The following is a 27,029-nucleotide window of genomic DNA, read 5'->3' on the forward strand; positions in this document are numbered from 1 at the left end:
GAGACCAGGGAGAGTTCTCATTTGCCCCCAAACTCAGTTCGCAGTGATGTGCTTGTCACAACTGGTGCACCAATATTGATACATTGCCATTAGCCAAAGATTCCTCACTTTTCCATGTGTCCTTTTGCTGTCCCAAGGTCCCCAGGGGGAGGGGTGACTGTCCTCGTGTCTCCTTGGTCCCTCTTGGGGGTGACTCCCTCAGACTTCACTAGTTACTGATGCCCTTGGCATTTTGAAGGTCAGGTAGTTTGTAAAAGCCCCTGCTGGAACTTGTGTCAATGTATCTCATGATCGCCTGGGGTGAGGGTTTGGGAAGAAGCCTCTGGGGCAGCAAGGTCTGTGCTCTCAACTTGGCTCCTCCCTGCAGGTGGGGACCTCGGCCACCTGCCTGAGGTGATGTCTGTCAGGTTGTACTCCTCCCTCCCTCCTTGCTGTGCTCTCTGGAAGAGCACCCTCCTTGAGGTCACAGTGACTACATGAATTATTCAGAATTCCCTTCTCCCCCATTTAGTTAGTTATTGTATCATTTGTATCAGTGGGGTCTCATACATTTTCTACCTTGGGCAACAATCTATAAACCAATCTATAATAGCAGGGTGGTGGGCTGGCCTCAGAGGCAATCGGGTGGAGAGACAGGACCGGGGGCAAGGCTCAGCGTGGAGTGGGGTGGAGCGGGAGTGTGGGCGGGGCGTGGACGCTCCTGGGACTGCGGCGTAGCAGAAGCCCCAGCAGGGGTGGTTTCCGCCTGTGTGGGAGCAGAATGCGGGTGCTGGTGCGTTGGGACCAGGTGCGCTTGGCATTTTACTGCAAAGTCGGGGGGAGTCTCAGGAGCACAGGTCGATGGGCTTCCTAAGGTGCTTGGCAGAAGCGAGGCAGGCCCAGGGAGCGGCAGGACCCGGCGGAGTCCGGTTCAGGGTTTTTGCTGATGAAGCGGAGGGGGTGCTGAGCGGAGAGCCGTCCAGGATAAGCCCATCTGAGAGGAAGACGCTTTGGAGGGAAGTTTTTGGGTCTGGTCTTCTGCGGTTTGCTGTGCCTGCTGGCATCCGTGTGCCGATCCAGCAGCTGGCACCAGAAGTCTGGATTTGGGGGACCCCTGCGCATGGCACTGAGGGCCTGGGCTCCTCCAGGCCATAGCTGGTCAGCATCAGCCCCCTGACCATGGAATGACCCCGCCGTGACTGCGTGTGTGACACAGGCCCTGCACACACATGTACACAGCACGCAGGCACGGGCCCTTGGGTCTGAAGAGCCAGAGCCTCTGCTCCACACCCAGAGGGTGCCTGAGCTCCCCCACTGGCACAGGGGGAAGGAAGAGAGGAGGTTTGCTCACCCTTCCTGCTGCCCAGGCTGTCCCCTTCTGCTGACAGCCTGCAGGGCCTGCACCCTCTTTCCTCCACACGACTTATCTCTGGGGGGGCTCTGAGTGCACCCAGGTCAGCCCCCCAGGGCAAAGTGCCATCCTTCACACCCCAGGGCAGGGTCCACCCAGTGCCATGCTAGAGCTGGTCTCAAGAACCCTGCCCTCACCCCCCACTCCCCGCCCCCGTGAGTGTCTCCTCGAGCTTTTCATGGGCCTGGTGGGCGCATTTACACCACGGGAGTCAGCAAACACTACACCAAGGCTTTTCCACCGAGGGCCAGTTGTTAAATACCACACAGAAGGGATCAGGACTGCCCTGGCACCCCCACCCTCCCTCCCATTTCTCCACTGGGCTCCATCTTGGAGGGGAGAGAAGTGGGGGATGCTCTGCCATCCCTTTTCTGGGTTCCTGCGTGGTGGGACTATAGGCCTCAGCCTCCTGGGGTGTGGGACTGTTGAGGTCAGGGTTGGGGACAGGTCCTGAAGGAGAGCTGAAGTTAGAGCTGAGGAAACACAGCCAGCTGAGGACATCCAGACCCTCATGCTCATTCCTCCCTGAGGCAGAGGTATATCAAAGATGGCCCTGAAGGGCTGGGCATGTGCCAGTCTGTGTACCTGTAAATGTGTGCCTGTGCATGAGTGCATTGCACATGTGAGTGTGTGTATACATATGTATGCACATGTGTGTCTGAGTGAACGTATTTGCATGTGCACTTGTGAGTGTTTGCATGTGTGTGGCTATGAGGGGGCGCTGCACACAGATGTGAGGAAATAGGGTCACTTCCCCAGGAACCCCGGCTGCCCCCTCTTCCTGCCCCCACCTCCTGCCCCGGGAGAGGCCCCAGCTCCATAAAGAGGGCCCGGAGCCCTGAATGCCCCTGTTGTTCCATTCCACACCTGCCCACGCTGCCTCCCAGGCCTGTTCCAGAAGGAGGGGGCCAAAAGCATCAGATACTCAAGGGTCTTCTGCCTCCAAACTACCCAGGAGCAGGTACTGGTGTGGAGGAGGGAGGGTGGGCATTAGGAGGCTGCAGCCCCCTCCCTAGAGGTGCAGGGGTACAGGGGTGTCTGGTCCTGCCCACTGAGCCCCTTCTAGGTACAGGCTCACTCAGGGGTAGCTGATCTAGAAGGAGCACTGGTCTGGGACGTGGTAAGTGGCCACATGGCTGTCTCCGAGTGTCACAGGTGCCCGAGTGTGGTTGTGTGTGTGCCTTACGGTGTCTGTGGGCCTCGCTGCACATGGTGCCACCCTGAACAGACACCTGGGCTCACCCCTTCACCCCCCAGCCAGGATGTGCAGAGGACATGGGAGTGCTGGAACAAGAGGGAGGAGCAGCCTGGAGGGTAGGCCTCAGCCCCTGGTACAGCTGGACCAGTGGCGGGGGTGGGGGGGCGCAAACAGCACGGCAGTGGTCCTTTGTGGAGATGGGGACCAGAGCCCCTGTCCAGGATGTGGAGGAAGGGGGGCCCACTGTTGGGGCGTCTGGAACTGGTGGGGCTGGGGGCTACAGGGGCTGGAGGCTGACAGAGCCGTTGGGTCTGGGGATGGATGGGATTAGGGGGTGATGAGAAGGCTAGACTAGGAGGCTGGGGGCTGAGGGCCACTGGGTCTAGGGGCCTGGAGAACTGTGGGCTGATGGGGAATGGAGTGGCTGAGGAGCTGCGGGGCCAGGCAGGCTGCAGGCCCAGCCCTTGGTGGGCCCCTGGCATGCTGGCAATAGGAATCCAGCAACCTGGGTGCTGCAAGGTGGGAGCAGGCATCTGAGGTGAGGCCCAGACTCTGAGCGAGGCTGGTCCGTTTTCTGGTTGACCTTACGAAGGCAGCTCACCCAGTGGACTCCCTGTGGCTCTCAGGGCCTGGGGTGAGGTCCCCAGAGGCTGGGTAAGGGACACAGCTTGCACGGCACTGGGCTTTCCTAGAGAGCTGGGGGAGGGCAGGAGGGCTGGCCCTGCTCCAGGCCACAGGGACCTAGAGTCGGGTTTTGGGGGGAGCAAGGGTATGTGCTCAGCCAGAGAAGGAGGCCCCTTGTCTGTCCTTGTAGCGTCTATCCTCTGGCTGCAGAGGCCCCGGCCTCTTGCTGATCCCTCCTAGGGCAGGGTCAGGACCCTAGGTGAGGGTGGCGCTCCTGGAGGGGCTCCAGGTGCCACTGTACACCCTCCCAACCCACCAGCCCTTGCCCCCATTACCCTCGCCCCAGGTTGAGCTCCTGCTCATGGCCTGCAGGTCCCATCCCCCGCCCCTATGACCAACATGAGCTGGAGCTTCCTGACGCGGCTGCTGGAAGAGATCCACAACCACTCCACGTTCGTGGGCAAGGTATGGCTCACGGTGCTCGTAGTCTTCCGCATCGTGCTCACGGCGGTGGGCGGTGAGTCCATCTACTCCGACGAGCAGACCAAGTTCACGTGCAACACGCGGCAGCCGGGCTGTGACAACGTCTGCTACGACGCCTTTGCACCCTTGTCCCACGTGCGCTTCTGGGTTTTCCAGATTGTGGTCATCTCCACGCCCTCTGTAATGTACCTGGGCTATGCTGTGCACCGCCTGGCCCGCGCCTCACAGGACGAGCGCCGCCGCGCCTCACGCCGCCGACAAGGCCGCCTCGCGCCCCGTGCACCCCTGCCCCCACCGCCCCACCCAGGCTGGCCCGAGCCAACAGACCTGGGCGAAGAGGAGCCCATGCTGGGCCTGGGTGAAGAGGACGAGGATCCGGGCGCAGCCGAGGGCCTGGGCGAAGATGATGAGGCTGAGGACGTGGGTGCCGCCAAGGGCGCAGGAGGGGACACAAAGGCGACCGGGGTCCCAGGCCCGGCAGGTCAGCATGACGGGCGGCGGCGCATCCAGCGCGAGGGGCTAATGCGCGTGTACGTTGCCCAGCTGGTGGCGCGGGCCGCCTTCGAGGTGGCCTTCCTGGTGGGCCAGTACCTGCTGTATGGTTTCGAGGTGCGGCCCTTCTTCGCGTGCAGCCGCCAGCCCTGCCCGCACGTGGTCGACTGCTTCGTGTCGAGACCCACTGAGAAGACGGTCTTCCTGCTGGTCATGTACGTGGTCAGCTGCCTCTGCCTGGTGCTCAACCTCTGTGAGATGGCGCACCTGGGCCTGGGCAGCGCGCAAGACGCTGTGCGCAGCCGCCACCCCCTGCCCACCACCCCTGGCCCCATGCCTCGCCAGCAGCCCTGTGGTCTCCCCGCCGCGCCTTCGGGCCTGGCCTGCCCGCCAGACTATAGCCTGGTGGTGCGCGCGGCTGAGCGCGCACGCACCCACGATCAGGACCTGGCCAACCTGGCGCTGCAGGCGCTGCAGGACCGGCGGTCACTTGGGGACCTCGACAGCCCACCAGGCCCTGGCCTTCCAGCAACCGCCCGGGGGCCCCCGAGGGCCGGTGCCCCTGCCTCCGGGTCGGGCAGTGCCACGTCGGGGGGCACTGCCGGGGGCCAGGGCCGGCCAGGGGCCAAACCCAGGATGGGCTCTGAGAAGGGCAGTGCAAGCAGCAGCAGGGAGGGTAAGACCACCGTGTGGATCTGAGGCCTGCATTGGTTGCTGTTCCTCCTCCCTCCGCACCAGGGCCGAGGTGGAGGGCTCTGGAGGAAGTCTAGGGTCTGGACACCACCTAAGGGGCAGAGCACAACCTACCCTCCTCCTCCCCCTCAGGTGGCTGCTCTCCACCTCGAGAGGGGGCGGAGGGCACCAGCCTGCTCTGCATCACTGCCCCTCCCTGCCTGAGCCCCATCTTCATCCAGGATAGGGTGGGGAAGGTAGGCCTGGGAATCACGAATGGTCCCCAGCTCTGGTCCATAAGCCCTGATGGGTAGGTGGGACTGTGGCTGGGGCATTTCCACCCTCCCAGAGCCACCCTGGCCACCTCAGGACAAGGCTGCCCTCCAGGAGAGAGCTCCACCCGCTCCTGCCCCGCTTTCCTGGCAGTAGCCCATGTGCGACTGCCCAGGGATGCTTGGCCTGGGTCTTGGGGAGTACTGTGCTTGTCCACAGTACTCCCTGCCCAGCAAATGGGGCTCTTTTCCTAGCACCCACACTCTTCTAGCCCAGGTTCTGGTTCTTGCAGAGATGGAAGCAATGCCAGGTCTTCCTTGTACAAAAGGGAAAACAGAGACCACAGTGGGCAGAGGCCCCTGCGCCCAGCCCTGGTCTGTACCACCTCCTGCCTCACCCCCACTAGGCCCCAAGCATGAGCTGCCTCGAGTGCCAGTGGACCTGCACCCTGCTTCCTGTTCCCTGCCCAGGCAGATCTGGGGCTCAGGCCCTGCATGGGCCCCAGGGTGGATGGGACCATGCCCTCTCCAGCTCCTGTGCTGGCCTGGCGTGGCCCCTTCCTCTGGGACATACTTCAAGTTCTGAAAAGACATCGGTCCCCCTTACCACTCAGACCAACAGGATGGTGGTGAGGGGCTATGGCTTTGCCCATGCTAGGGGAAGGCGCTCTGAGGCTCCCACCACAGCCTCTTCCCTCCAGCCCCCTGTCCAATTCAGACACAGCCTCCAAAGGGAGTGAAATAAAACTAACTTTTGTTTACAACCACATGTGTATGTGTATGAATGTCCGCATAAATGTGTGTGTGTGCTTGTGTATGTATGTGGGAGTGTGGTGTGTGCACATATGTGTGAGTACACATATATGCGTGTGTGTACGTGTCCACCGCTGGCCTCTGGGGACACATGGCTCAGCTCTAGGATGGCTGGGAAAGGAAACCACTTTGCAGGGACCATCTGGGGAGCAAGGCCCAGGTTGAGCCCCTGCAGCTCCTTGGAGACACTCTGGTGCCTCTCTGTGCCAGGCAACAGGCTCTGCCCAGAGGGGAGGGATATGGCTGAATGAGAACAAAGAACAGCCGGGCCTGCACGTTTAGAGCCCAAGGTGGTAGCTCAAAGGATAGAGAGGCAGTCCTGTCTCAGGCCCCGGCATTATCCAGATGCTGGCCAAAGCCTGCAGTGGTAGCTTTTGGTGGGGAGCAAAGGTGAGCACAGTTGGGGAAACAGCTGCTGCTGTCAAGGAGCCACCTTGGTCTAGACTTCAGTGATCCTGCTGTCTACCAGCCTCCCTCAGGCCCAAGGCAGGCCCTGAGAGCTTCTCCCAGATTGCAAATCCTCTCTGGGGTCCCAGGGCCAAGCCCCAAGCCTGGGTGGACCCCAACCCAGCCTGCCTCTGGTCAGATGCCAAATGCAGGCTGAGTCCCTTTCCTTTGTGGGGTCTGACTGGCTGATCCCGGGTTCCAGGTGACCCCACCCCCAGGTAAGCCCCACCCCCATGAAGTCCCAGATGTCAATGCCGGAAGCAGAGCCTCAGAAGGAAAGCCAATCCAGACCCAGAGCAGGGACTTGCCACTCGCCTCTCCAAGAGAGGAAAGCCCATGGGACTGGCATCCCTGCATTTGGGGCTGTGCTGCTGGCAGTGTCGTCATGAGGAATACTGGGTTTCTGTGGTGGGGAACACGCTGTCTGTCCAGCCATGCCTGGCTCCCATCAGTGTGACTGGGTGCAGCAGAGCTGGTGAAGGATATCTGCAAGGCACTATTGTTGGCTGACACCCTTGCCGTGGCCCCTCCGTAGCCTCCCTGCCCACCGTGTCCCTGAGAGCAGCCTCCTGCAGCCAGTGGAGGGCCTGGAGGACATCAGGACCTCAGGGAGTTAAGTGGGCATTCCAGGTGGGGAATAGTGGGAGGCTTTAGGGTTCAGAACCACCCTAATGGCTGGAGAGGGCTGGTGAGGAAGGCAGGTGTCCACTCCGAGCAGGACCCAGAGGTTGGCCTCGATCCTGATGGTCAGTGCTCCCACATCTCAAGGCCATGAGGCACACTTGATGGTGACAGGGTCCCACAAGGGGTGGAAGGTGGGGCATGGGCCCTCAGCATCTGCCTGAAAAGAAGCCTTAAGCCAGCAGACAGGGAGACCCTGGGCGGCTTTGTGTTTGGGGAAGAACATTCTGGATTTCACTGTGACAGTGTCCAGGGAAGCCTTCCCCCATCCTCTCTGTGGAGTAACATCAGGATCTCACCCTCTATAACTCGGGTTGGGCTCCTGGTGTAGTTTCAGCCTGGGAGTGTCTGGTGGGGCCAGGGCTGGCTCAACGATTTCCTCACTCACCGAGCTGGGGGTCCATGCTGGGGTCCCTCGATGTGGTTTGGACCTCCTTGCAGCATGGCGGCCCAAGAGGACCCAGCAAAGGCCAACTGACTCTTATCACCAGCCCTAAAATCATATCACTTCACATCATAGCAGTCACAGGCCTGCAGGATCCCTCTCAATGGGCCAGTGTCACATTTTAAGGACATGGGGAATAGTCTCTGTTGGCCTTGGTCCGCTGGCCCCCCTAGCCACGTGTGAAGCCCTTCAGCACCCCTCCCACCCGCACACACGGGCACGTGATCTTGGGGCCTCTGCAGCCACTGCTCCCTTCTTTTACCACAGTTCTGATATCGGTCCATAATTCGCCCCATACTGTTTAGCCTGTCCAGTTTCTATCATCTCAGTCCCCCACTCCTAATTGGTTTAGATACAATTTGAGGCAGCTGGGTCAATGGGAACAGGACACTGCCCAGGGGCTCCTGGGGAAATCTATTTGCTGCGTGTCTGTGACATGGAAGTCAGATGTGGGTCAAGCTGTGAGTCTCTGTGGGTTGGTCCAACACCCATCTAGATGTTGCGGTGAAGCTGTTCTTTTAGATGAGATTAGCATTGACGATCTGTGGACTTTGATAAAGCAGACCACCCTCCCTAATGTGGGTTGCCCTCATCCAATCAGGTGATGGCCTTAAGGACAAAGACTGAGGTTCCCAAAGAAGGGATTCTCCCTCCAGACTGCCAGTGATGATTACATTTATGGGTCAGCTTAACTGGGCCCTGGGATGCCCAGAACAAGCATGATTCTAAGTGTGTCTATGAGGGTGATTCCGGATGAGATTCACACTGAATCTGCACACTGAGTAAAACAGATGGCCCTCCCCAGTGCGGGTGGGCCTTGGCCAATCAGGTGAAGGCTTGAGTAGAACAAAAAGGTGGAGTAAGAGAGAACTCCTGCCTGACAGTTTGAGCAAGCACACTGGTCTCCTGTCTTCAGATTCAGACTCAGGCTAGAACTCTCCTGAGTCTCTAGCTTGTAGATGGCAGACCTTGGGACTCCTCAGCCCCCATAGTTGAGTGAGCCAATTCCTTATAATAAATCTCTATCGAGTTGGTTCTCTTTCTCTGGAGAACCCCAACTAATCAACATCCCATCAGCCAGAAGTCGTTAAAAGGGCATCCCAGCTGTGAGGAAAACTGCAAATGGAGGCTCTATTCTGGGAGGTATCTCAGTCAGCTCAGCCTGTGTAACAAAACCATAGACTGGGGGCTCAAACAACAGACATCTATTTCTCATAGTACTGGAAACTGGAAGTCCGAGACCAAGGTGTCAGCACCTGAGGCCACTCTCCTTGGTGTGTAGACAGCTGTCTTCTCCCTGTGTCCTCACATGGTCTTCCCTTTGTGTGAGTCTGTGTCCTCATCTCCTCTTCTTATAAGGAAACCAGTCTTATTGGATTAGGGCCCACCCCAGTGACCTCATTTGACCTTAATCACCTCTTTAAAGACTCCATCTCCAAATACAGCCCTGTTCTGAGGTCCTGGGCATTAGGGCTCCATAATGTGAATTTGGGGGGATGCAATGCAACCCATATTAGAAGGCAGATGCCTAACTAAAAGCTCAGTCACCACAGAAGGGGATCCTAATGCATAAGCCTCTTGTTTCAGGAACTTAGGGGCCTGTGTGAACCACTGGGGTCCTATATGTTTTGTGAGCTTTCAATGGGAGTGACTTAGGATTTACTGTCATGTCCTCCCAACTGATGTCACTGGCCATCCCAGGCTAGGGGAGCCAACCTCTGTGTCATACACGTTCCTACCTCTAACACCAATTTCTTGATGTTTTGAACCACCATAACCATGATCTCATGCCTGAGCCCCGATACCCTAACAGGGTGTCCATCTCCCACCTATGACATAGTATCTAGTATGCCCAAGTCTGTTAACTCTCAGAGGTGGAACCCAACCACTAAACTTGGCACTTAATGCTCACCTAACTACTTAAAAAAAAATCCTCTCAGTGCCTGTATGGCCATGAGGCTGGAGAGCTGAACTGGGGTGCAAAGCCATCGACCCTCGCCCCCCATCTTCTGTGCTCTGGAGCAGGCTGGTGGGTTGAGCCCAGGCCTCCCCACCCCTGCTTCACTGTCTGGTGGGGTCCTCGGGCTGTGTGGGGCCCACCCAGGTCTGTATAGGGGCAGGGCCAGGCCAGGGGAGCGGCTGGAGCAGGATCAGACAGAACGGCCTTGTCTCATTCTCATCCGTTTCCATGGCTGGAGCCAACTCGCCGGCTGCTCAGGGATATCGTGGAGGGCTTCAGGGAGGGGGGTGCCCAGAATGGGGGCAGCTTCCTTCTTCTGACTTTGGGAAGGGAGGAGGCCATGAGGAGAGAATAACAGGAAACAACCCCTGGCCTGGCAGCAGCTGGGAAACAGGGTCTGGGACCCCCACGTCTGCTGATTTTCCAGCTCTCAGATCCCCACCCCTCCCGACAGCTCCAGGGCCCATGGCCTCAGAGGGAGGAGATGCACATGGGATCCAGCACCAACCTATGCCCTGAGCTGGACCCAGGCCAATGAGTGGGGTTCCTTGGGAGCATCCTGAGACCAGCCCACAGTTCCCTCCACCTAGACCTGTAGGCATGAGAAGCTGCAGTGAGAGGACCTGAGAAGGAGCAGTAGCCAGGCCATGCCCACATGCAGGGGTCCCTGCTGTCAGGCTGGCCAGGCTGGTGCAGAGATCTGGGAAGCCTTCCTGGAGGAGGGAGCCTGAAGCAGTGCTGGTTGGCAGACTCTAGAATGCTGGGAAGTGCTGCCTGCTCTGTTCACAGAGGCAGCCACCAGCTGACTGTGGCTCTGGACATTTCAGTGTGGCCCATTCAGTAAGGAGCTAAAAGTTTCATTTGACTTCATTTGAGTTAATTTGCATTTAGACAGCCCCAGGCGGCAGCAGTGGCCCTGCTGGACCAAGTGGGCTGGGCTTGGCACTGGACTGGGAACGTCAGGTAAGGTTCCGGGTGGCCCTGGGTCAGCCTGCTGGCCCTTCCCACAGGCTGTGCTGGTGGGAAGCAGGTTTTCTGCTGGCCAAGGGATGGGCTGATGTGAGGCTTGAGGAATGCAACCCCCCCCCATGTTGTCCTCGAATGGTTTCCTCCCTGACCTCACAGGGCTGACAGGGAGGTGCTGGGTCACCCTAGGAACACAGGCCCAACAGAGGAAGACCTTTTCCATGAAAGGCCAGTGGAACTGCATTCCAGGCCTGGCTGCTCACAACCAGGAAGCCGACTGGGAGGGGACCAAGGGCCTGGAAAACCCTAGGGAGTTCTGGTCAACCAGTTTATGTTAATGAGGTGACTTTTGAAAAGCCCCTAAGGATGGGGGCTGGTTGCCAGAACCAACCGTGTGATTAGAGGGTTAGAGCTTTCAGCCCGACCCCTTGACCTCTGGGGAGGAGTGATGGGCTGCAGGTTGAATCAACAGCCAATGGCCAATAATTTAATCAATCACATTTGGTAATGAAGCCTCTGTAAAATCCCAAAAGGACTGGGTTTGGAGAGCTTCTGGGTTGGGGAACACATGGAGATTTGGGGAGAGTGCAGTGTGCTCAGAGGGCATGGATGCTCTGTACCCCTTCCCACATACCTTGCTCTTTGCTCTCTTCCATCTGGCTGTTCCTGAGTTATATCCTTTTATAACAAATCAGTAATCTGGTAGGTAAAATGTTTCTCTGAGTTCTATGAGCCACTCTAATAAACTAATTGAACCCAAGGAGAGGGCTGTTGGAACCTCTGATCTATAGCTGGTTGGTCAGAAGCACAGGTGACAACCTGGACTTCGACTTGCATCTGAAGTGGGGAAGGGGAGAGTGTGAGTGTATGAGACAGTGTGTGTGGCAGTCTTATGGGATCTCATGCTATCAGGTAGATGGATTAAAAATTGAGTTAAATTTTAAGACACCTAGCTGGTGTCAGAGAATTGTGTGGTGTGGGGGACCCTCCCCCCCACATTTAGTGATAAGAAGTGAAGGGTAGTGTGAGAGTATAGGATACACAGGAGTGTCTGTTTTACAAAGGAACTGAAAGCAAAGTTGTACACCCATCTTCATAGCAGCATTATTCAAAACAGCCAATGGGTGGAAACAACACAAATGTCCACCAGTGGGTGAATGGATAATTCAAATATGGTATACACATACAATTGAACATCATTCAGCCCTTAAAAAGGCTGACATATGCTACATCATGGTGGAACCTGGTAGACACAAGCCAGTCACAAAAGGACAAATACTGCATGACTCCACTTCTATGAGTTTCCCAGAGGAGTCAGGTTCATAGAGACAGAGTGGAATGGGGTTCCCAGGGACGGGGAAGGTAGATAGGGATCTGCGTTTGATGGGGATGGAGTTTCCGTATGGGAAGGTGAGAAAGTTCTGGATGATGGGGATGGCTGCAAAAGAGTGTGAACGCGCTTAATGTCCCTGAAATGTGCACCTAAAAATGGTTAAGATGGTAAAGTTTAGGTTATGAGCGGCTCACCACTGTAAAGCAAGCAGAAACTTCTCTGAGGCTCGAGGAGGAGGTCAACTGCAGGAGCAGAAGCCAGCTCAGGGTAGGTGGGCGGGGGACTGACAGCCCGAGGCCTCGCCCCCGCGCAAGGTCCGCCCACCCTCACCCTGGCCACTCACGCGAGCAGCGCTCGCCCGCCTCCAGGGATTGCTGTGGTACTAGCCCGCGCATGCTCGCGCACACTCCGCCTCCACGCACGCTTCGCCCACCCGCCGTCAGGGGCTGTTTTGGGGCCCGCCTGCACCGCCTCCACCCACCCCCCCACCTCCGCCCCGCGCACGCTCCGCTCGCCCGCCTCCAAGGTGTTGTGGCGCGCGCCCGCCCGCTCGCGCCGCCGCCCGCGCCGCCCCTTCCCGCCGCCTCACTCCGCCCCAAGATGGCGGCCGCAGCGCTGCTCCGGGGTGCAGCTCCAGGGCGCGGCGGCCGGGCCTGGAGCTGGCGGCTGCGCGCTGCCCCGAGGCGTCGCCTGGGCCACAACTCCTGCTGTCAGCGTGGTGAGTCCGCGGGCAGCGCGGCGTGGGCCTGCTTCCTACTGGACGAGCGCGCCCTGGTGCGCGTGCGTGGGCCGGACTCTGCGCCCTTTCTCCTGGGTCTGCTGACCAATGAGCTGCCGCTTCCAGGTCCTGCGGCCGGCGAGGCTTCAACTTCGGCGCGTTCGGGCTACGCCCACTTTCTCAACGTCCAGGGACGCACCCTCTATGACGTCATTCTCTACGGGTGAGAGCGGGTTGGGGCACAGGCTCCGGGGGACCGGGGTAGGGGAGGGGGTATCACCCAGGGGAAGGGCACCCAGGAGCGGGCATGAGAAGGCTTGGAGGATGGGCTTCCATGGAGAGCTCTCAGGGGAGGGGTAGGCACCGGGGAGGGGCGGACAGGGGGCGGAACTAAGGACACCCAGAGGCAGGGCACCTAGGGGAGGGCTACCAATGTCCCAGGACGGACATCCAGGAGAGGACATGCAGGACAGGGCATCCAGGGGAAGGGACACCTGGGAACCTGTGCATGGGGGGGCCGAGGTGGGCCTCCAGGGGAGGACACCTGAGGATGGGAGGCGCGCCCAGGGTAGGGAACTTGGGGACCCGCACACAGGGTGGGCTGGGGATGGGCACCTGGGGGAGGGCACCGGGGCAGGGCAGCCACAGGTGAGCTGGAGCCTGCACCCAGGGATGGGCCAGTGACACTCACCAATGGGAGGGCCTGGGCGTCCCTGCGCCTGGCCTCTGATCCTGCTCAGACCCACTGCACGGAGAAGGGGTCGTGGCACCTGGAGCCACACTGCAGGGAGCAGTCTCTGCGCGACTGGCTTGTGCTACTACTTCCTGAGTTCTCCAGTGTACACACATTTCTGTCCAAAGTCTCTCCGTATTCAGTGATTATTAGCGTTTGGTGTTTTACATCAGTCAGTGCTGATTTTATCATGACTTTCTGTGATGGTCACCAGGACAAGTCAAGTCAGTGGCCTTTAGAGCTATAGAGCTTTTGGTTTTCACTTGCTTAGCTTTCTCAGACTTTCTCAGAGGTTCTTCTAGAACCTCTCATGCAGTTGCAGGTCGTTGCTCTGCCTGAAACTGCCCTGGAAACTCCAGTGTCCCTCTTCTATTGTGGGTTCTTGTCTGCCTCTTCCTCAGTGCCTACCTGCTGGAGGAGTATGTTCTTTAGTGCCTTGTTGAGAGGTAGGATACTTCAGGTGGACCTTTGACTCCTTCAAATGGTTTTACCTGATAGCTTGGCTGGGCATAAAATTCTAGGCTGAAAATCGTCCCTGAAAACATTGAAGCCACAACTGGCATTGCTGTCAAGAAGCCTGTTGCCTTTTTATTTTTAAGCCTTTGTGTGTGACTGCTTTTTCTTTGGACACTCTTCGGGGCTCTTTTTCATCCTGATGTCTTGAAGTGTTACGACGATGTGTTGTATTTTGGGTCTTCTTTCACGTCATGTTGCTGGGCACTTGGTGGGCTGTATGACTCTGGAACAGGACTCAGTAAAGTATGACCCTTGGGCAGATCCTGCTCACTCTCTGTTTTCATAAGTAAAGTTTGGTTGGAATGCTGCATGCCCATTTGTTTGTATACTGTGTGGCTACTTTCATTTTCCAATGGCAAAAGTATAATTAGTAATATAATAATGTGGTAGAGACCGTGTGGCCGCAAACCTAAATTATTTACAGTCTGGTTCTTTACAGAAAAGGTTTGTTGTCATTATCTGTTTTATGTAATTATTACCTTCCCAGTAGTTGCTTTAATCTCTTTTAGAAACTGCGTTCTTTGATTATCTTAAACCCTCTGTGTCAGTAATTTTCAGTTAATCTATCAGTGTTGTAATGATGTTGTTTTGGTCCCCACATTTTCTTCCTTGAGTCTCCAGTCTGCCTTTACATCTTTATGCCTTTGCATTCTTGTTATAATGAATTTTATATCCTCGTAAGTCACTCTACAGTGTAAAATTTTTTTGTTTCTAGGGGTTTTTTTCTCTTCATACTTTTCCTCAGGTCTGAAGCGTTTTTGCTTAGCTGCTGGGCCAGCAGTTCTTGTCACCAAGCATGTATGTGGTGGCTCTCTCCACACATTGTGGATGCCCCGATTTGTCCTATAGAGGAGTTTGTTTTTCTCTCTCTTGTTAATTCCTGAGAATGGGGTATCGCAGTGCCACTTGCTGTCTGTGTGCTAAGGGAATTGGGGTGCACTGTGATGATGCCCCATGACCCCAGGTGCTCTTCTGAGATTCCAACTCAAAGTCCTTTGTGGGGAGTGCTGCCCCGAGGGATGGAGTGGGGTCTTCATTCCATCAGAAAGAGACAGCCTGAGTTAGTGGCCCCACTTCTCCTGAGCAGTTAGAGGAGAGAAGATATGAGAACACTCCCTCAGATGGCTGCTCTTGGGCCTGGGGGCTTGGTAAACAATGTCCAGATTTTGCTCTCCCAGTTCTGCTCAGGGGCATGGGGTGCCAAGCCTGCTGGCCTTCCACCCCGTCGCTATGCCTTTGTTCTGGTCTGATGCCTGCTGTTAGTTCATGGGATGTGGTCCTTCCCCTCCTGGTTGCTCTTGGCCCTTTACCTACATCTGATCTCACTGAGGTCTGCTTTCTGGGGAGAGGGACACACTGGCAACTGGCTGTCCCGCCTGGGAGCCTGGGACCTTCCTGTTTTCTTTGTGCTTGCTCTCTGCCTGGTGTTTTCTCTGCACCGTCTCTCTGGAATTTTTCTTTTTTTTTTCTGGCCAACTGCGCAGCTTGCGGGACTTCAGTTCCCAGACCGGGGATCGAACTCAGGCCACGGCAGTGAAAGCCTGGAATCCTAACCACTAGACCACCAGGGAACTCCCTGGAATTTTTCATTTAAACTGTCATGCTTCTAGTTTCCCATCCTTGAGTTGTTCCTTCCTCAGTGCACCCTGGTCCGGATGTAGAAGCATCTCTCAGACAAAGCTTTAGCTTTTTGTTTTTGTCTTTTTTAAACAGATCTTTATTGGAGTACAGTTGCTTCACAATACTGTGTTAGTTTATGTTGTACAACAAAGTGAATCAGCCATATGCATACATATGTCCCCATATCCCCTCCCTCTTGAGTCTCCCTCCCACCCTCCCTATCCCACCCCTCTAGGTCATTGCAAAGCACCGAGCTGATCTCCCTGTGCTGTGCTGCTGCTTCCCTCTAGCTAACTATTTTACATTCGGTAGTGTATATATGTCGATGCTACTCTACTTCGCCCCAGCTTCCCCCTCCCCGCTCTGTGTTCTCAAGTCCATTCTCTATGTCTGTGTCTTTATTCCTGCCCTGCCACTAGGTTCATCAGTTCCATTTTCTTTGATTCCATATATATGTGTTAGCATACGGTATTTTTCTGTTTCTGACTTCACTCTGTATGACAGACTCTAGGTCCATCCACCTCACTACAGATAACTCAATTTCGTTTCTTTTTATGGCTGAGTAATATTCCATTGTATGTATGTGCCACATCTTCTTTATCTGTTCATCTGTCAGTGAACATTTAGGTTGTTTCCATGTCCTGGCTATTGTAAGTAGTGCTGCAATGAACATTGTGGTATATGTCTCTTTTTGAATTATGGTTTTCTCAGGGTATATGCCCAGTAGTGGGATTGCTGGGTCAAACGGTAGTTCTATTTTTAGTTTTTTACAGAACCTCCAACCATTCTCCATAGCAGTTGTATCAATTTACATTCCTACCAACAAGCTTTTTGTTTTTAGAGTAGACTTTATAGGGAGTTCCCTGTTGGCCTAGTGGTTAGGATTCTAAACTTTCACTGACGTGGCCTGGGTTCAATCTCTAGTCAGGGAACAGATCCTGCAAGCCATGTGGTGTGGCCAAAAAAATAAAGAAAAAAGAAAAGGTAGACTTTTTAGACGAATTTTAGGTTCATAGCAAAATTTAGGGGAATGTACAGAGACTTCTTATATACTCTCTGCCCCCACGCATGCATAGTCTCCCCCGTTATCAACCTCTTCCTCCAAAGTAGTATGTTATTTACAATCGACGAGCCTGCATTAACACCAAAATTACTCAGAGTCCTTAATTCACATTAGGGTTCACTGCTGGTGCTGGACAAATTGGACAAATGTATAATAATGTGTATGTACTATTATAATATATATGGTAGTTTCACTACCCCTAAATATCCTCTGTGCTCTACCTATTCAACCCTCCCTTCCTCCTAACTCCTCACAAAGGATCTTTTTGGATCTGGAACTGTCTCCATAGTTTCACTTTTTCCAGAACGTCACGTAGTTGGAATCATAGAGTATGCAGCCTTTTCAGATTGACTTCTTTCACTTAATAATATACATTTGTGTCCTCCATGTCTTTTCAGGGCTTGATAGCTCATTTTAGTGTTGAATAATAGTCCATTGTTTGGATGTACCAGTTTATGTATCCATCTACTGAAGGACTTCAGCAGTTGCTTCCATATTGTTGCAATTATGAATAAAGGTGCTATAAACATCTGTGTACAGGTTTCTGTGTGGCGGTTAGTTTTCATCTCCTTTTAGGTAAATACCAGGGAGTGTGATTGCTGGATTGTAAGGTAAGAATATGTGTAGTTTTGTAGGAAACCACCAAAATATCTTCCCAAGTAGCTGTACGATTTTGCATTCCCACCAGCAATGAATGAAGACTTTCCGTTGCTCCATAACCTCACCAGCATTTGGTGGTGTCAGTGTTCTGGATTTTGATCATTCTAATAGGTGTGTAATGGTAGCTTGTTGTTTTTTTAATTTGCTTTTCCCCGATGACATATGACGTGGAGCATCGTTTCATACGCTGTTTGCCACCTATCTTTGGGGAGGTGTTTGTTGAGGTCTTTGGCCCATTTTTAATCAGGTTGTTTCCTTATTTGAGTTGTAAGTGCTTTTGTATATTTTGAGTGACAGTCCTTTGTCAGATGTGACTTTTCAAACCTTTTCTCCCAGTCTGTGGCTTGACTCCTCACCCTCTCAGCTGAGGCTTTGTGGTTTTTTTTTTTTTTTTTTTTTTTGCGATACGCAGGCCTCTCACTGTTGTGGCCTCTCCTGTTGCAGAGCACAGGTTCCGGACGCGCAGGCTTGGCGGCCATGGCTCACGGGCCCAGCCGCTCCGCGGCATGTGGGGTCTTCCCGGACCGGGGCACGAACTCGTGTCCCCTGCATCGGCAGGCGGACTCTCAACCACTGCGCCACCAGGGAAGCCCGAGGCTTTGTGTTTTGAAAGTCTTTCCTCATTCTGACCATGTGTTTGTTTCCTGGGCCTCTGTCTTCATGATGGAGGCCTTAAGTGCTGGCTGCAGAGGAGATGCTCCAGGTTCTGGTCCTGGGCTGCTCTGGCTTTTGTGGGACACACTGAAGTCTCTGTCTACGGGTTTCTGGGGGGTGTCTCTGGGGGCCATCCCACCGGGGTTGCCTGGTGAGGATTCGGATGGTCCACTGCTCCCTTGTTTCTCTCCATGCCTGGTTCCCCTTGTGCTCATCTCAGCTGGCTCCATGCTGAGTCTGGTCTCGGCAGGTTCCTGGTATGTGTGTACCCAGCAGAGGGAAGGTGGGCAGTGGGGCTAGTGCATCTCTGCCCAGGACCTCATGGTTCCTATGGCAACCCCACTGAGCCTCCATTTAACCCACATCTCTTCTGCCCTCCTGCTGTGGCCATGCTCTGTGGGCCCCTGGATTGTCCGCTTCCTGCCTTGTGGGGAGTGTGTAGGGCTCCATATACTCAGTCCCCCATGGGCACGCTGTAGGCTGTTCCCTTAGGCGACTTGGAGTATGCCAGCCTGACAGGGTCCTCCGTGTACAGTCCTGCAGCAGTCCAAGGCCCCTGGTGAGTACCGCCACTCCTTGACAGGCATTTGGGTCTGGTCTCTGTGCACCTGTGTGTCCCTTACCTGCTAGCCCCCTTGGGCCCCATGCCTGCCCATGCCTCATGACCTGGTACCTGCAGTGCCCCTGAGGGGATCTGTTTATGTGTGAAGACCCTGGCCCTGGGCAGAGCTGGGTCCAGGGCTGCACTCGAGGCGTGAGGTCTCTGTGTTTATGGGGGTGGTGGGTACCGGGGTGTCAGGTACTGTGCAGGGCATTGGGCTGCTGGAGGAGAGCACTCTGGGCGTTCTGGATGAGGAGTTAGGTGGGCTTGACCCTCCCTTTTTGGGTTTTCACACAGCCTGCGTCCTGGGCAGGAGGGTGGGTGAGGATGGACACCTGGGATTGCACTGCCACCACATGCCATATCCAGGTCCTGCCCGCCAGGCCGTCTGGGGAGGCTGCAGGTGCCCCTCGACCTTCCTTTTCCTGCTGCTGCGGTTGTGCCGCTAGGAGGGGCTTCCAGGCTTAGCAAATAAAATTGTGGGTTGCCCAGCTAAATTTCAAACAGACACGGGTGACTTTTTAGGAGGTGACCTGTGCAGTGTTTGGGAAATACATATACTAAAGACATTACACTGTTTTCTGAAGTTGAAATTTGACTGGACATCCTGTGTTTTATCTGGCAGCTCTACTCAGGGGCACTTGGTGATGTCTGGGGATATTTGTGGTTGTCATTCAGGCGTGGATGCTCCTTGCATCTAGTAGCCTGGGCCCAGGGGTGCTCTCAGCGCTCAGCAGTGCCCAGGATGGCCCCACAGAGAGTGCTCCAGCCCACACATTGGCCATGCCAGCCAAGAAAGCTGCCCTGAGCATAGGCTCACCCTACTTCACCCCTTCTTCTGACCTGTCCCCTGTTACTCAACTGCAGCAGGGGCTGCAGACAGTCTGATTTGGAGTGGTGGGGAGCAGGGGTGCATTGCAGCTTTGTTGATCCTCAGGGGCTGAATGGCACATGGCCATTTGCACAGGTAGCTCAGAAAGTGTCTGAGCCCAGAACCTGGCCCTGCCCCACCCAATTTGTCTTGAACCCCGTGGAACATCGGCCCCATGAGTGAGATGGGGGCATCAGCCTGGGGCCTGTCTACCCCGGCATCCTGGTGGTCCCTTCACCAGCCCTTCTCAGGGCCCTCCCCATGCTGGGCCTCCTCCCTCCTTGGGTATGGCTTTACCCTCATTTCTCCCTCTTCCCTCCAAGGTTTACTCTCCCCTACAACCTCACATTCTGTCCACCCATGCCCAATTCCTCCCCTTGCCAGTATTTCATACTGTTTCTGTCTGCTTCCTTTATCGGAGATTAAAAAAATAAAAATGTATGTAAATTGATACAGCCACTGTGGAGAACAGTATGGAGGTTCCTTAAAAAAATACAAATAGAACTATCATATGACCCAGCAATCCCACTACTGGGCATATACCCTGAGAAAACCATAATTCAAAAAGAGTCATGTACCAAAATGTTCATTGCAGCTCTATTTACAATAGCCCGGAGATGGAAACAACCTAAGTGCCCATCATCGGATGAATGGATAAAGAAGATGTGGCACATATATACAATGGAATATTACTCAGCCATAAAAAGAAACGAAATTGAGCTATTTGTAATGAGGTGGATAGACCTAGAGTCTGTCATACAGAGTGAAGTAAGTCCGAAAGACAAATACTGTATGCTAACACATATATATGGAATTTAAGAAAAAAATGTCATGAAGAACCTAGGGGTAAGACAGGAATAAAGACACAGACCTACTAGAGAATGGACTTGAGGATATGGGGAGGCGGAAGGGTAAGCTGTGACAGAGCGAGAGAGTGGCATGGACATATATACACTACCAAACGTAAAATAGACAGCTAGTGGGAAGCAGCTGCATAGCACAGGGAGATCAGCTCGGTGCTTTGTGACCGCCTGGAGGGGTGGGATAGGGAGGGTGGGAGGGAGGGAGACGCAAGAGGGAAGAGATATGGGAACATATGTATATGTATAACTGATTCACTTTGTTATAAAGCAGAAACTCACACACCGTTGTAAAGCAATTATACTCCAATAAAGATGTAAAAAAATAAATAAATAAATAAAAAATAAAAATGTACCTGCACATGGTTAAAAAACCTAATAACATTAAAAGGCTTTTGATGAAAATTGACCGACTGCTGTCTTCCTTCTCACCGGCATGGACCAATCTTCTCCAGAGGCAGCTCCTTTTTCTTCTTTCTTTTTAACTTTTTATTTCAAAATAATTATAGATTTACAGTAAGCCACAAAAAAATGAACAGGGATGTCCCATATACCCTTCACCCAGTTCCTGCAGTAGCATCATCTTGCCTCCTATAGTCCAGGGTCACAATTGGGACGGACATGGGCCAGCCACAGGGCACCCTCAGGTTCTCCCAGATTTCCACATGCTCTCATGCATGCAGCTCTGATTTGATCACACATGTAGACCTGTGTAACCTCGATCAAGACAGAGCTGCTCCATTACCATCAAGCTCCCTTCCGCCCTGGGCATACTGCCCTTCTCATCCCCTTATCCCCGAGCATAAAGATGCTCGCTCTCCATGTTTATGATCATGTCATTTCAGGAATATCGTACAAACAGAGTCTTCTGAGATTGGATTTCACTCACCTTCATGCCCTTTGGCTTCATCAGTAGTCTGTTCCTTTTCCCTGCTGAGTAGTATTCCATTGAGGGAATGGACCACAGTTTGTTTAACCATTCACCAACTGAAGAATATTTTGGTTTCGTTTCTTGGCTGTTAAGAATAAAACTGCCTCTAACGTTCATGCACAGGTTTTATGTGAACACCTGGGGTGTTTTCTGGGATAAATACCCAGGAGTACAATGGCTGGGTTGTGTGGTAGCTGCATGTTTAGTTTTATAAAGGACTGCAAACCATTTTCCAGAATGTCTGTTCCATTTACGTTGCCACCAGCAAGGCTGAATGATCCAGCTTCTCTGCATCCTCACTGCCTTGGATGTTCTTATTTCTGATAGTTGTGCCGTGGTATCTCATCGTGGTTTTAATTTGCCTTTGTTTCATGATAAGTGACTTTGAACTTCTTTCCTTGTGGTTATCTGAGGCAGCGCCTTTGAACTCTTCTGTTTTTCTCTGTCATTTTAATTCCATCCGTAAATGATCCTTTTTCTGCCCCTCAGCTGATCTCATTTTTGACCTTTGAGGACTGTTTGGAAGGTGAGGTGCTAACCTGACTTGCTGCTACAGCCTGCTGTGTTCCACATGGTTGTCGCTGTCCTTATGGGACCCGTGGCTGATAGTTATATGCATGGACATGGCAGGGTTTGTGCTGTAAGGTGAACCCACCAAGCAAGCCTCTGTAGCTCTTTCCTCGGGGGGTGGGGGGTGGGGGGGTGACTGGCTGCTCCAGGGCAGCAGTTAACCCTTTCCTGCCTGGGGAGGGGGTTGGGGGCACAGCTGATGGGTTCTGGAGGAGGGGTCTGGGGTACCAGCTGATGACCTTTCTGTCTTATACGTGCTCCTGGAAGGTCTTACCCGCTTCTGTGTCTCAGCTCCCACCCAGCTGTGGGTCCTTGCTCAAGCCACATCTATAACCAGGACTCCAGCCATGTACTCTGGGTCCTGGATGTCTCCACTTAGGGCCCCTCCACCATGTCTGATGGTGCACTGGTCTCTCCTCTGTGCTCATCTGTCTGTAAGGGCCCCATCATCCATCCGTCAATGACAACAGGATCTGGGGTCATTCCGGTGGATGTGGGCTGCCTGAAGTGAGGGTTAGGATGGTTCTGGAGCCCTGATCAGGTTGCGGAGCTCCCCTAGGGGAGGTGGGCGGTGGGCATGGGTAGGGTGTGGCTTCACCACGCATCTCACCTGTGTCAGCTGTCTGCTGTCCTCCCAGCTCTTCCTGCCTGCCCACATCCCTCCTGAAATCCATTGTGTGCCCTGCCTTAGGACCCTTGGCTTCTCAGTGGCTTCTCAGGGCTGGAGGAGACAAATCCTGGACTTCAGTGTGGCCGTCTGTGCCTTTCCGCCTCACCTTGCGCACCAGACACCACTGTGGTCCCAGGGCCCTGCTTCCCACCTGTTGGGCCAAGCCCTCTCCTCCACCTGCCAGACTGTTTCCTGGGGTTTCCTCCCTGGGCAGGGAGGGGTGGTGCCATGAGGTCTCCAGCACATGGCTGTGCTGTGCAGCTTTAATAGGTGGTCCAAGGTGCACTTGGGAGGCACAGCCACGTACGGCCGTGGCCTGACTCCATGCACTTTCCACGGTGTGCCGTGCCCGCCCCCATGCACCCTTTCCTCTCCCCGCAGGCTCCCTGAGGGCTCCCACGAGCAGCCCACTTTCCTCCTGGAGTGTGACAGCTCAGTGCTGGATGCGCTGCAGAGGCACCTGGTGCTGCACAAGATCCGGCGGAAGGTCACCGTGGAGCCATGCCCCGAGCTGCGGGTGTGGGCCGTGCTGCCCTGTGCCCCTGAGGAGGCCGGCAGGGCTGTGCTGCTTCAGGAGAAGGCCAAGTGCACCACCATCCTCACCCGTGATCCCCGGACTGCTCGCATGGGCTGGCGGCTCCTCTCCCAGGATGAGGGCTCAGCGCTGGTGCTCGGGGGCCGTCTTGGGGACCTCCAGGATTATCACCGACACCGGTACCAGCAAGGTATGGACATGGGGTTGGACCTGGGGAAGGGTCGGGGGTAGAGGAGTGGTGCTGGATGGGGGCGGGGGAAGGACAGGGTGGGATGGGAAGGGACCGGAGGGGTGTGACACAGAGCCCTGGGGAAACTGTGTGGTGAGCCCAGGCACTGGGAGGAGCCAGGGGAGAGAGCAGAGATCCGGGGTCAGGGGTAGGGTTGACTTCATTAGTGGGTGGTATTGAGGGCCAGACCAAGGTGCTCACCCAGGGACCAGAGCGGGGGGCTGGAGTAGGGCCCTGGAGGATGGGGAGGGACAAGAAGGGGTTCTAGCAGGGACCCAGAGGATTGTGGCGGGTCAGGTGGTGGGACTCCTACAGGTCAGTACCCCCGGCCACTCTTGATTGAGCCCCCAGCTCTGGAGGACACCTTAGTCTCACCAAGCCTCTCCCTACCTCTACAGGCGTTCCCGAGGGGGTCCATGACCTGCCCCCAGGAGTAGCCCTACCGCTGGAGTCTAACCTGGCCTTCATGAATGGCGTCAGCTTCACCAAAGGCTGCTACATTGGCCAGGAGCTGACGGCTCGCACCCACCACATGGGTGTCATCCGAAAGCGCCTCTTCCCAGTACAGCTCTCAGGCCCCCTCCCTGTGGGCAGCATTGCCCCTGGCACCTCTGTGCTCACCAAGTCGGGGCAGGCAGCCGGCAAGTACAGGGCAGGCCTGGGGGACGTGGGTCTGGCTCTGTTGCGGTCCGAGAAAATCAAGGGTCCTCTCCACATCAGAAGCTCTGAGAGTGGCCTTGTGGCCCTAACTGCATCTGTGCCAGACTGGTGGCCCACATCCACTAAGTAGTCCTGGATGTCCCTGCAGTCCTGTACAAGGCCTCTGTTTATCTGCTGCACCCTGTAGACCAGCCCCCACTTCCTAGGGTGGCCCAGCTGAAAGAATACCCCCTTGGAGGGTCCCCAAGTATACGTGGGCCTCCCAGAGCTGCAGGCATGGTGGGGCATGCTGCTGCAGCCCAGGTGTTCCCAGCCCATCATGCTTCCTGTGGAGGGTCCTGTGCTGAGGCTGGCTGTCCTCTCGTGGTGGCTTTGTGGCTGGAGCATCAGGAGCCCTCCTGAGGACTGAGGGTGGGTAGAAGTGAGTCCTGCGCCTGCCTCTGTGCTGAGCAGAGGCCCAGCTTCCCCCAGGCCCTGGATGAGATTCCGAACCATATAGATCTAGAGGTAGTTCATCCATCAGCCAAGGGCAGGATGCCTCGGGGCTGTCCGCACCCCTCTGATCCTGCTTGGTCAGGCCTGGAAAGGAGGCTTCTTAGTGTCTGGGGTGGCTGAAGGGGCAAGTGGGCTCTGGGAATGGTCTTACCATGTTGGCTTGGGGGCATGTCTCAGGGTGGGAATCTCTTGGGGCCAGGTGGAGTGGCGGTGTCTGTGAGTGGAGGCACATGCACTGCTCACACCCACCTGAGCCCTCCAAGGTGTATCTCTGTGCTCAGGGGTGCCAGCTGGGGGAGCCCCAATACCATTTTATGCCAGGGTAGCACATCTCCACAGCTTCGGCCCCACAATGGCATTGGCAGCCCCCTCTCCCCACCATAGCCCTCATGAGCTCAGGGGAGGAGTGGCTGCCCTGGGACGACAGTGCCCAGGGTGCAGAGAGGAGTTTCTGCTTGACTTACTTGCTGCTGTTTTCTGATGTAGTCATGTCTTCACAGTAAGGGGATGACTTACTTCCCCACTTTAAACCACTGACCTCCATTTTCCCACTGCAGTGTGAATCTCGTGGTTACTGGGTGTCCTACCTGATGCCTCAGAGTGGCTATTAAAGTGTGACGCACAACTGCCCCATGTGGAACTCTGGTTTTTTTTTTTTCCCCCCTTAACTTTATTTATTTATTTATTTAAAATTTTTATTGTAGTATAGTTGATTTGCAATGTTGTGTTAGTTTCTGCTATACAGCAATCAGTTATACATACATCCACCCTTTTTGAGATTCTTTTTCCATCTAGGTCATTACATAGTATTGAGGAGAGCTCCCTGTGCTATACAGTAGGTCCTTATTATCTGTTTTATATATAGTAGTGTGTATATGTCAATCCCAATCTCCCAATTTATCTCTCCCCCACCCCTCCCCACTTCCCACCCTGGTAACCATAAGTTTGTTTTCTACATCTGTGACTCTATTTCTGTTTTGTAAATAAGTTCATTTGTACCATTTTTTTTAAGATTCTGCATGTAAGCGATATCATATGATATTTGTCTTTCTCTGTCTGACTTACTTCACTCAGCATGGCAATCTGTAGGTCCATCCATGTTGCTGCAAATGATATTATTTTGTTCTTTTTTATGGCTGAGTAATATTCCATTGTATATATGTACATTTTTTTTAAAGATTTCAACAAATTTTTACAATATATATTGAGCACGAATTCCTGTACAGCTTATTCTTACTAGTTGGGATCCAGCTATTCCAATGTAATATGAACCAGTGAGCTGTCCATGTCTTTTAAAACAAGTCTCAACTGAAATCTCAGAACAATCACAGCAAAAGCCATGGAATAATGGAAGAATTAGATGTTTCCATCATAATTAAGACCAAGGCTCCATGATGGGCAGGAGAGAGCATTCAAGGATAAAAATCAAGTTTTCTACCTAGGTTAGACAGTAACTGAATTGGGATCTTAGAATTCCCAACTTTTATTTGGTGTAGTAATAAGATACAAAAAAGGCAGGGGCACCTTTTTTTCCTAAATGGAAACCTTCACCAAAAGAGGTTAGAAGACTTCAAGGCAAGTTCTTTCTCCAAAATGAGTAAATGACATCAGTTCTAATTCTTACTGAGGTTACAAAACCAACCATCAGAATATTATTAACTCATGTCTAAGAGGGAAATTGGGAGGTAGGGAAAGGTAAGGCCTCAGCAGAGAAAGCAAGTTTTAAGTAGGGAGACAGCCAGCTTCTGCCCTGAAGTTATTGCTAGGTTGTAACTGAGTTGCATATATGTAGACCTGTTTCACAGACGAATTGAGTAGCTGAATCCTTTGTTAATCTGGTAGGCACTGTAAACTGTAGTATTTACTGTCCAGCAGAAAGGTGAAAGATGATGTCTTTCCAGGGAAATCTCTTGATTCCCCCAGTTTCTACAAAGGCTGTAGCCAAGAATCAAATCATCCAGGCCTTGGTATAATGTCAAGGTAGATGATCCAGTGTTCAGCTGACAACCACTTTATAAAATTATTTCACTCCCCCAAAAAGGGATTAGTGGTTGATGGAGAGAAAGCATTAAGCATGTCTGTACCAATAAAGAGGTTCCCTTCGAAGTTTCCCACTGCTTTCCAAGGTCATGATTGGTTCTTCTAGTCTGAGAAATCTTGGCTGCAAGGGGTGGGGATGACTGCCAAGGCCTTTAGGTGTTTAAGGGTTTGCATAGCTCATCCAGTGGTAATGGGGGCACATACAGCTTTTCTGATAGTACATAGTATGTATGTTTGTGCTTGGCTAAGCTTCTTCAGCAAACTTAAGCTCTTCTAGTGGCGAAAAGACCCTAGGAGGGCTCAAAAACATCACCTACTCATTGCATGGCCCTTCCTAAAGGGCTTAGAGAATGCTTCTTCCTGACCCTCTATCAGTAGGCTGAGAAAGGAAATGGGAGTAGGGAGTCCCCACCAACCTGGGGAACTAAGACTTCTAGCTGTCTGCTCAAAGACTGAATCCAGCATCATTCAGTACCTTCTGATACCTCTTAGGTGCTGTGTCTTGCATACTCAGTCGCCAGGAACTTCATAAGAAGTCTGGCTAGAGAAGAGTGAGGCTCTCTGCCTAAGAGTCTGTGCCTTCAGTGAGACCATGTTTAAAACCTCTATGGGAAGGAGGGACCTCATGCTCAGGGGAAAGTGGTTTAAGGCTGTTTGTTGGAGAAGTCAAGCCAAGCAGAAAGCCATTACTTCCACCCAACGCTTTGCTTTTTCTCATAAGCTAAAATTAAGGATGGCAAAAAGTCAGGCCCCAAGAAAAGAAGCAGAGATGATCCATGCACCATCTCTTGCACAGAGGCTGGAATTTCCCAGCAGTTTGAAAGCCA

At 53.8% G+C, this 27,029-nt stretch overlaps 2 protein-coding genes across 2 annotated transcripts; both read left to right on the forward strand.

The window, feature by feature from the left end:
• Positions 1 to 3,587: 3,587 nt before the first annotated feature.
• GJC2 (gap junction protein gamma 2) lies at positions 3,588 to 4,886 on the forward strand (the record flags this gene model as incomplete). Its single annotated transcript, XM_082651399.1, has 1 exon — positions 3,588 to 4,886. The coding sequence occupies exon 1, from the start codon at positions 3,603 to 3,605 to the stop codon at positions 4,884 to 4,886; it is 1,284 nt and encodes a 427-aa protein (XP_082507525.1). The 5' UTR covers positions 3,588 to 3,602.
• Positions 4,887 to 12,376: 7,490 nt separating this feature from the next.
• IBA57 (iron-sulfur cluster assembly factor IBA57) lies at positions 12,377 to 24,789 on the forward strand (the record flags this gene model as incomplete). Its single annotated transcript, XM_082649965.1, has 3 exons — positions 12,377 to 12,717; positions 22,625 to 22,968; positions 23,406 to 24,789. The coding sequence occupies 3 exons, from the start codon at positions 12,377 to 12,379 to the stop codon at positions 23,795 to 23,797; spliced, it is 1,077 nt and encodes a 358-aa protein (XP_082506091.1). The 3' UTR covers positions 23,798 to 24,789.
• Positions 24,790 to 27,029: the final 2,240 nt, after the last annotated feature.

Source organism: Grampus griseus (genome assembly GCF_964374135.1).
Source record: "Grampus griseus genome assembly, chromosome: 3".
Taxonomy (NCBI): Eukaryota; Metazoa; Chordata; class Mammalia; order Artiodactyla; family Delphinidae; genus Grampus; species Grampus griseus.